At 48.1% G+C, this 10,326-nt stretch overlaps 1 protein-coding gene across 1 annotated transcript; it reads left to right on the top strand.

Moving 5' to 3' along the window:
• Positions 1 to 7,411, top strand: CNGA2 (cyclic nucleotide gated channel subunit alpha 2). The gene is made up of 7 exons (XM_006171188.2): positions 1 to 110; positions 312 to 404; positions 970 to 1,140; positions 2,196 to 2,303; positions 4,938 to 5,044; positions 5,395 to 6,509; positions 7,121 to 7,411. Exons 1-7 carry the CDS (start codon positions 1 to 3, stop codon positions 7,409 to 7,411), a joined length of 1,995 nt encoding a protein of 664 aa, XP_006171250.1.
• Positions 7,412 to 10,326: the final 2,915 nt, after the last annotated feature.

Here is a 10,326-nt window from a genome sequence, read left to right as displayed (position 1 = left end):
ATGACTGAAAAATCTAATGGTGTGAAGAGCTCCCCAGCCAATAACCACAACCATCATGCACCCCCTGCTGTCAAGGCCAATGGCAAAGATGAGCATAGAACCACCAGCAGGTGAGTCTTCAAGGCTGCTTGCCTTCAGGGATGGTCCCAGAGGCTGCTGCTTCCTGTCAGCTCTGCCTCATTGTCATTGAACAAGCACTCTTTGGCTCCAGGATGCCCTCTAAAGGGACCATGGGATTTCTAGGGGTATCCCAGGACAGGAGACAAGGCATGCCCAGAGAACCCAGGCTGACTCTGCTCCTTTCTCTGCAGGCCCCAGTCTGCGGCTGAGGATGACACCTCCTCAGAACTGCAGAGGTTGGCGGAGATGGATGCCCCTCAGCGGGGGAGAGGTGGCTTCCGCAGGTGGGTCCTACCACTGCCCTCCGTAGGCCCCTTCTGACCCTGATGCCTGTCAGGGTCAACCATAGCCCTCTTCCCTGGGTCTCACTGGCCTTCCCACCATCAGTGCTATCCTAACTCAGCTCTTCCTCCTCCCGAGGCCCAGGCTCTTGTGAGGCAAGCTCAAGTAGCCAGAGAAGGCTTTCCCTCTCACCTGGTGGTCTGAGTGTTGGGAGATGAATTCTTACAGCAGAGGAGCCTAGGAAGAGTACCTGAGGTCTTTGGCTCTAAGGTCTTTATCCTAGCCTGAAGACCTCCTGTTGGCCCTCACAATCCACTGAGATGGCAACTCCTATGGAAAGTCTTCTAAATATAACCTTTTCCTTCTTGTGCTGCATTTGGGGTCACATCTGAGCCCCAACCTTCTGCCCGCAATGTTCTTAGCACACAGGAAATCATGGCCTGGCCTGTTGCCAGGTTTTGGCTCCTCTCCCATCTCCCTCTCCAGAAAGCATGTTCTTTGGGACAGATCCTTCCAGAACCACCAGAGTGTCCTCTGTGGCTCATGAGCCTTCTTTCTCACCTCCAGGATCGTCCGCCTGGTGGGAGTCATCAGAGAGTGGGCCAACAAGAACTTCCGAGAGGAGGAGCCTAGGCCTGACTCATTCCTTGAGCGTTTCCGTGGGCCTGAGCTGCAAACCGTGACCACCCAGCAAGGAGATGGCAAAGGCAACAAGGACGGCGAGGGCAAGGGGACCAAGTACATCTGTTCAGCCTGCAGGGCTCAAGGGGCCCTCAAATACACAATGGGAGGGCTCAGTGGGGCTTCCAATGTCTCTGCAGGGCCAGAGAGTGGCTGTGGCCAACCTACTAGAAGAAACGAAGGGATGGGCAGGAAGGTCTTTCCATTTCCTCTGTACAGTCAGTACCTTACTTGCCCTGGGAACCTCTGGTGGCTTTTTCCACCTTGGCTGTCTCTTGCCGGCTGTCATCTTGCTGTACCTGAACAGGAGCAAGGAGGGGGCTCAGCCAAGGGTCTGCCAGCCCCAGCTCCAGCCCCAGTTCCAGCAATTAGTGTACACTGAGCAGGGTGATATCTGGGAGCTATGCAGGGCACACCCATCCCTTTTCCAGTGTGAGCGAGGAAGTGGGACTTCAAGAGGCCACAGTGGAGAGCTGATGGAGAACGCACAGATGATTGAGCAGGAGAGCATGGGGAGGGCAGGGAAGGCAGATATGGAGGGTTTGTTCTTTGAGAAATGAGAAAGTGACTGCAGATGTCTGGCCAAGCCGAAATTCCCCACCTCTGGCCAATGGAAGAAAGGGGCTCTTGCCAAGGCAGGACATAGCATCTGGGAAAATGCTTCAGAGGCTGGAGGCCAGGTACCAAAAAGAGAGGGTGGGGTGTTAAGGAAGCATGCACACTCACTTGCCTGGAGTTCCTGTCTCTTCCTGGGAGGGATACGAACAGGCCCAAGCCCATATTACCATCCTGTGGGAATCCCTCCCCAAGCCCTGAGGCCCCACCCTGCTGAAAATTTCTGCCCCTTGATCTGTCCTCTGGAGAATCCAGGAGCCAATGGACCCATCTAGGGTCAGAATGAGAAGAGGCATGTCCCTAACAGATCTGATCTCTGCTCAAATGCCCAGTATCAGGTTTGGGGGCCCTAGAAAATGGGGCTGTAAGCCAACTCACCTCCCATCCCACATATCCTCTTAGGCAGTAATTGTGCGGGGACTCTGGCCTCTGGGATCTAGGGTGCTGCCACACTGGAGAGCCTGGTTCCCAAGCCTTGCCTCTGTCTATCTCCTCAGAAAGAAATTTGAACTATTTGTTTTGGATCCAGCTGGGGACTGGTACTACCGCTGGCTGTTTTGCATCGCCATGCCTGTCCTCTACAATTGGTGCCTGCTGGTGGCCAGGTGAGCAGGGAGGGGACCTGGGCAGGGATGGTCAAAGCAGCCTGGGCCACAGGTACTGGGGTTGAGAGCACACCAGTCCCAGCTATGGACACAGAGCTCACCCCCAACACAATCTTCCTTCTGGAGTCTGTGGATGCCAACGACACCTTCATTTCTCTGCCCTGTTCCACTTAATAAGCCACTAAGACATCATGTCTGCTCTTCCTGGGATTTAATCCACTCCTACTTTTGTATCCATGTGAATGGTTCCCTTGGTGAGAAAGGACACCTACTCTCTCTCTGGGACTATCACAGCAGCTCCACACTTGTTGCAGCCACTTTTGCCCCTCTAGTGCAGCCTCCACATTCACAGTGAACATGCTAGCTAGAAGCTGGTAGTCCATTGTGCCACTCCCTCCTCACAAACCCTTACGCCGCTCCCCACAGCCCACAGGATGGAGTTCAAGTCCTAAGCATGATCTTCAAGGTCTTACTGGACCTGCTCTTTTCTCTTGTTCCACCTTCTGGACACACTCCAGCCCAAGCATTCACCACTCTGTATCAGAACATGCTGTTTCCTCTTTTTTCCGTTTTCAGCCTGGGAAGGGTCTTTTCCTTATAGGGACAGTTCAAAAGCCACCTTCTTCCTGTAGTTTTAACTAACAGTATTCCCCATCTTACTCCATTCTCTCCCTCAGTTACTATTCAGCATGGGCTTGGATGAGTACCCACTGGTGCCCAGCTCTGTGCTCAGGGCTGGGAAGGGTGTGGTGAACAAGACAAGATAAGACAAAGCAAATGACCAAGATGAACCCAGAGACTGGTACCAGGGAGCTGCTTGAGAAAGGGAAGTCAGGATATAGGCCCTACCTTAGCTGAGACCTGCTGGGTGAGAAGGAGTCAGCTATTAGATACCTAAGTGGGTGGACAGAGCATCCTGGGCAGAAGAAATAGCAAGAACAACGATTCTGTCTTAGGATGACCTAGTATGGCTGGTGGCCAGTTCTGCAGGCTCTGTGGATAGGAAGGGCTGGAGTTTGATTCTAAATATAACCCCATTGCCAGAATTAACCATTCCTCTCTTCAACTGCTGCCCTCACTGGATCATAATCTTGGGCTCTATCCCTTACTCTGCCCTCTCCCTGTGTCCCTACCTACCCAGCCACCAAGTCCTGTTAATTCCTTCTAAAATTTCTTCCACTGCCTGGAGCCTAAATCTGGCTATCACCCTCTTAGTGCTTCCCGTTGGATTCTCAGCGGTGTATGTTGAAGCATGGAGGCTATTCAGCTGTGCACTGTGTACTTTGTCCTTCCAATGACTTATTCACCCATTCATTCAACTCACGCCCATAGAGTGTGATTCCTGGTGCTCTGGGATGGTCATGGGAAATGCAATAACGACCAGGAGGTAGTCTTTGCCTTCCTGAAGATCCCAGTAGACAAGATATATAAGTAATAGTCTGGAGGAGGGTGTATATAGTGTTGTCTATGTAATGATAAGGATTGGGGTAGAAATTACTTGTCTGACTGTCTACATACCAGCCTTCTAATGTAGCACAAAAAGCTAATTTCCTTTTTTTTTCTTCTTTCATTTTTCTGGTATTGAGCTCTCAGTTGATGAGGTTTTATGATCCTGTGATCATAAGTTCCCAAAACTGGTCACAGCTTAAATTGTTTTGGGTCTCCAAATACCTTGGAACTCTAGAAGTGTTGGCAGGGCCTGAGGCAGGCTCGACAGAGTTCTTCAACCTCCGTGTATGTCACCCCAAATTGTGCCCTGCAACAGCAGTTCCCCTGTAAGGTCATTAGATTTGGTGGAACGTGACCCCATCTCTCGTCTGGTGTTACAAACAGAAGTTCTAAGTTGTGCTTTAAAAGTGGTACCATCTTTTTAGTGTAATTTTCAAGTTTTTTAGTTTTTAAAACATTTAAGAAGTTTTTTAAAGGCCCTGCTTATTCAGTGTATAGTCAGAGGCAGTTTTCAGAGAAGAAACCAATTTCACCAAGCGGTAGTAATTGCTGTTTCACTAGTTACACATCTAGAATACAAAGGAGGCATCAGAAAATGCACTTTCTCTAAAGCCACTTCCTTGTACACAGAGTCTGCGCAGGGAGACACAGCACCTGTCATCCACCAGTTTACTAGAACCTAGGCAAGAAAGGGAAGCCTCGCTCTGAAACAGTCTCTGAGGGCTGAGCCTGGGCTTGCTCTTCCTACAGGGCATCCTCAGGCCTCACACGGTCCTTGCCTTACTTTAAAGCTATTTGCCACAGTCCTGTTAAATCATGTGGAAGTCTTTTTGCAGTCTGTGTGCATGCCATATGATCAGGACAGCTTTCCCACCTTACCTGGTTTCCTACCAGCAAGAGAGAAATACAGTGAATTTACCCTAAAATGTCCAACTTGTATTTATGTACCTTGTCAGTGTTTTGTTGTTGGTTTTCTAAAACAATCCGATCAATAAATCTTATCCAAATGTAAAAAAAAAAAAAAAAAAAAGAAATTACTTGTCAATAAGTGTCTCCTTAGCACCAGACTATGACTCACCAATGTACCCTGGTGGCCATCTCAAGTCCTGCACACAATGGGCACTCTGGGACCTCCAGGGACCTTGGATGGTTTTGGTGGTCCAGCCCAGCCCTGTCCTTCTGCAGAGCCTGCTTCAGTGACCTACAGAAAGGCTACTACCTGGTGTGGCTGGTGCTAGACTACTTCTCAGATGTGGTCTACATAGCAGACCTCTTCATACGATTGCGCACAGGTAAGTGAAAATTGAGATGCACAGGCAGGATTATGACCCATAAGTTGAAAGGCCTGAGTTCAAATTTTCAGAAAGCCCATTAGACATAATGTTAGACTCTACTGCTTAGCCAGAACTCTAGTAGGTGGCTGTCCCTCTTTGAACTTCATGGCCACAAATGCTTAGAGAGGTTTGGATGTACGTGTGGGGGGATGATCTCTTAGGGTCCTTCTGGCTAGCCCTGCTATTTGAGCTTTATCTCTCCTTGGGAAGGAGGGTTGAGTGAGTAGTTTATTCTTTGCTCAGCATTAATCCATAGGGAGGAAGAAGTCTATAGGCAGAGGTGACATGCTGGCTTACATCTCTACTAGGTTTCCTGGAGCAAGGGCTACTGGTCAAAGATACCAAGAAACTGCGGGACAATTACATCCACACCCTACAGTTCAAACTGGATGTAGCTTCAATCATCCCCACGGACCTGATCTATTTTGCTGTGGGCATCCACAGCCCCGAGCTGCGCTTCAACCGCCTGCTGCATTTTGCCCGAATGTTTGAGTTCTTTGACCGTACTGAGACACGCACCAGCTACCCCAACATCTTTCGCATCAGCAACCTGGTCCTCTACATCTTGGTCATCATTCACTGGAATGCCTGCATCTACTATGCCATCTCCAAATCCATTGGCTTTGGGGTTGACACATGGGTTTACCCCAATATCACTGACCCTGAGTATGGCTACCTGGCTAGGGAATATATCTACTGCATTTTCTGGTCCACACTGACTCTCACCACCATTGGGGAGACACCACCCCCTGTAAAGGATGAGGAATATTTATTTGTCATATTTGACTTTCTGATAGGTGTCCTCATCTTTGCCACCATTGTGGGAAATGTGGGCTCGATGATCTCCAACATGAATGCTACCCGGGCAGAGTTCCAGGCCAAGATTGATGCTGTCAAACACTACATGCAGTTCCGCAAGGTCAGCAAGGAAATGGAAGCCAAGGTCATTAAGTGGTTCGACTACCTGTGGACTAATAAGAAGACTGTGGATGAGAGAGAAGTTCTCAAGAACCTGCCAGCCAAGCTCAGGGCTGAGATAGCCATCAATGTTCACCTGTCCACACTCAAGAAAGTGCGCATCTTCCAGGACTGTGAGGCTGGCCTGCTAGTAGAGCTGGTTCTGAAGCTTCGCCCTCAAGTCTTCAGCCCTGGGGATTACATCTGTCGCAAGGGGGACATTGGCAAGGAGATGTACATAATTAAGGAGGGCAAGTTGGCAGTGGTGGCTGATGATGGTGTGACTCAGTATGCCCTGCTCTCAGCTGGGAGCTGCTTTGGAGAGATCAGTATCCTCAACATTAAGGGCAGCAAAATGGGAAATCGACGCACAGCCAATATCCGCAGCCTGGGCTACTCTGATCTCTTCTGCCTGTCCAAAGATGATCTCATGGAAGCTGTGACTGAGTACCCTGATGCCAAGAAGGTCTTGGAGGAGAGGGGTCGGGAGATCCTGATGAAGGAGGGGCTGCTGGATGAGAGTGAGGTGGCAGCCAGCATGGAGGTAGATGTGCAGGAAAAGCTGGAGCAGCTGGAGACCAATATGGAGACTCTGTACACTCGCTTTAGCCGCCTGCTGGCAGAGTACACAGGGGCCCAGCAGAAGCTCAAGCAACGCATCACTGTTCTGGAGACCAAGATGAAGCAGCACAGTGAGGATGATTACTTGTCAGCACACTCAAGAAAGTGCGCATCTTCCAGGACTGTGAGGCTGGCCTGCTAGTAGAGCTGGTTCTGAAGCTTCGCCCTCAAGTCTTCAGCCCTGGGGATTACATCTGTCGCAAGGGGGACATTGGCAAGGAGATGTACATAATTAAGGAGGGCAAGTTGGCAGTGGTGGCTGATGATGGTGTGACTCAGTATGCCCTGCTCTCAGCTGGGAGCTGCTTTGGAGAGATCAGTATCCTCAACATTAAGGGCAGCAAAATGGGAAATCGACGCACAGCCAATATCCGCAGCCTGGGCTACTCTGATCTCTTCTGCCTGTCCAAAGATGATCTCATGGAAGCTGTGACTGAGTACCCTGATGCCAAGAAGGTCTTGGAGGAGAGGGGTCGGGAGATCCTGATGAAGGAGGGGCTGCTGGATGAGAGTGAGGTGGCAGCCAGCATGGAGGTAGATGTGCAGGAAAAGCTGGAGCAGCTGGAGACCAATATGGAGACTCTGTACACTCGCTTTAGCCGCCTGCTGGCAGAGTACACAGGGGCCCAGCAGAAGCTCAAGCAACGCATCACTGTTCTGGAGACCAAGATGAAGCAGCACAGTGAGGATGATTACTTGTCAGATGGGATAAACAGCCCAGAGCTGGCTGCTGCTGAGCAGCCATAAAGGCTGAGGTCCAACTGCTTCTGTTGACCTCTCAAGAGCTAGAAGAGCTGAATAAATCTCCAGATTATATGTATCACCCTCATGTCTCCCTGAATTCTCCCCGAAGTCCTCCTGACCCCAGGATTTTGGCCTAAATGTCCAGGAACCCCCTCCAAGTTTGTGGACCATGCAGACTGTATTGACTGGGTTTCTGGTACAGGCCTGCTCATCTGAGGAAGGAAGAGTGAAGCAGCTGAACCGTGTTTTATGATCTGTTCTGGGAGTGGAACCTCAGCAATGATCTGCCCTTAAAAATTCATTCTTCACCCTCCTGCAATACTCCCTTGTCTCTGGTTCCTTTGCACCTAGTTACTCTCCACTTGGTCCTGGTCCCCACTTTCACTAACATGTGTTCTGCAGATACATGTAATTTACACACTGGCTGCAGACATTCTGCCCAGGTACTCAGTGTCTGTCTCCGGAGGCAGGCAAGGGGGATGTGGTGGTGGTGAGGAGGTGAAGACAAGGGTGCCCACTCAGGACTGTCCTTCTCTGTCAGAAAATCCAACTCCTATTCTGTTGATTGGTTGCCTGTCTGCCAGTCATGAAAGGGGTCTCTTTCATCTTCCTTGGATCATGGACCTTCTGATGCTTCTGGCTTCTGGTCCATTCCAGGGTAGGGAATAAAGAGCAAGGCCACTGGCAATTATCCGCTTGGAAAAGGAGGTGGCCAGCAGCTCTGACCATCACTCTAGTAAGCCCTACTGGTCATGCAGGACTTAGCTCAGGCACCAACTCCTTGTAGGAGGCCCCTTTGAGTTCACTTCCCTCTCTAATAGGCAATCAGTCACCCTTTCCTAGGCTCCCACAGGGGTTTAGAGCCTTTTTGTCCTGGATCTTACATTGTGTGGTTGGTTTTGATGGATCTAGTTGCCTCTCCAGACTGGGTGCTCTTCGAGGACAAGGCAAAAAACATTCTTTCTTATCATATCCACAGCAACATTTCAGGCACAGAGGAGGCATTCAGGGAATATTGATTCACATAAACACGGGGGAGTAACAGAGCAAAGGACTGAGTGAAAGCATTAATGAATCAACAAACACAATTGATCAAAACTCCTATGCTTCTAACTGTCAGCTGTGTCTTGACAGAAGCATTGGCTTTGCCTGTGCCAGTGCAGAGGACCTCCTGGAGAAACAGGTATTTGATCTAGGTATTACAGGATGATCAGGAGCCCGAAGGACAAGTGTTAATTAGTGATCATTTATTGTGGTAAAATACACAGAACATTTACTATCTTAACCCATTTTTAAGCATACAGCTCCTTAGTATTAAGCTTATTCACATTGTTATAACAGCAATGCCCACACTTTTTCATCTTGCATAATGGAATCTCTGTACTCATTTGCCCCATCTCCCAGCTCCTAGCAACCATCATTTTACATTCTGTATCTATGAATTTGACTATTGTAGGTACCTCATAAAAGTGGAAAGATACAGTATTTGTTTTGTGTCTGGCTTATTTCACATAGCATAATGTCTTGAAGATTCAATCATGCTGTAGCATGAGTCAGAATTTCTTTCCTTTTTAAAAGCTGAATAATATTCCATTTTGTATGACAAATTTGTAAGTGAACACTTAGGTTGTTTCCCCCATTTGGCTATTGTGAATATTCCTGCTTGTAAACATGGGTGTACAAATATCTCTTTGAGATCTTGTTTTCGGGTTTTCTTTTTGTTTTTGTATCTCCTGAGAAGTGGAATTTCTGGGTTACACCTTAATTCTATTTTTCTTCTTCTTGTTTTGTTTTGTTTATTTTTTGGATCTGCCATGTAGTTTTCCACAGTGGCTGCACCATTTTACATTCCTACCAACAGTGCACAGGGTTCCGATTTCTCTATATCCTTGCCAACACTCATTATGTTTTGCTTTTTTGCATGGTAGCCATCCTAATGGGTGTGAGGTGATGTGTTATTGTGGTTTTGATTTATATTTATCTAATGAGTCGTGATTTTGAGCATATTTTCATAGGATTATTGGCCATTTTTATATCTTCTTAGAAGTGTCTATGCAAATTCTTTGGCCATTTAAAAACAAGCTTACATATTCTTTTTTCCTTGAGTGAGAGTAAGAGAAAGAGAGTACCAATCCCAATAGTGCACTAATGCTACAGTCCACTCCCAGCTTCAGCCAGCCCCAGATCATGGACATGTGTATGCCTAGTGTACTCAGAGAAGTGTGTAGATGTGAACCTGGAACCTTCCTGTGTGGATCAGCCTCACAGACCATGACATTTTACCACTTCACCACCATCTGAACCACTCCCATCCTGGGCCATTTTTCTTATAATTGGGTTATTGAGTTGTAGGACTTTTTGATAGATTCTGGATATCAATCCCTTATTAGTTATGACTTGCAGATATTTTTCTCCATTCCATAGTATGACTTTTTACTCTGTTGATTGTATTTTTTGATGTAAAGAAGTTTTTAATTGTGTTGTAGTCCAATGTATCTATTTTTTGCTTTTGCTATGTATGATTTGGTGTCACCATTCATTTTTACATAAATTAAGTCTTCTAGTCACATCTTAAAATTCAGTGTAATTTCTTGGCCTCATCTCTAGCTTATAGTAATAAGTGCTAACCAGGGAAAGAACCACTTGGAGGTTTCTATAACGTTATCCTGCCCAAGTCGGGCTTCTTCACAGTGGCAGCAATAGGGAGATAGCTTTCATGATGGGGCAGTGCTCTCTGCATTCAATCTCTTTGGGTACTGGGATGGAAAAAAGGGCTCTAAGCCCTTGACTTCAAGAGAGATCGGGAACCAGCAGTTAGCGTAATGGCTATGTCGCTGGATTCCCACGTAGTCGACCGCGGTTCGTGTCCCGGACCCGGTGGCTTAAAACTCACGCCGGGCGCGTGTGCGTGCATGCCC

Source organism: Tupaia chinensis, unplaced genomic scaffold (genome assembly GCF_000334495.1).
Source record: "Tupaia chinensis unplaced genomic scaffold, TupChi_1.0 Scaffold149448_1, whole genome shotgun sequence".
In the NCBI taxonomy this organism is placed as follows: domain Eukaryota; kingdom Metazoa; phylum Chordata; class Mammalia; order Scandentia; family Tupaiidae; genus Tupaia; species Tupaia belangeri.
Note: the sequence above shows the minus strand (reverse complement) of the source record. Positions and strands in the feature narration are given on the sequence as shown.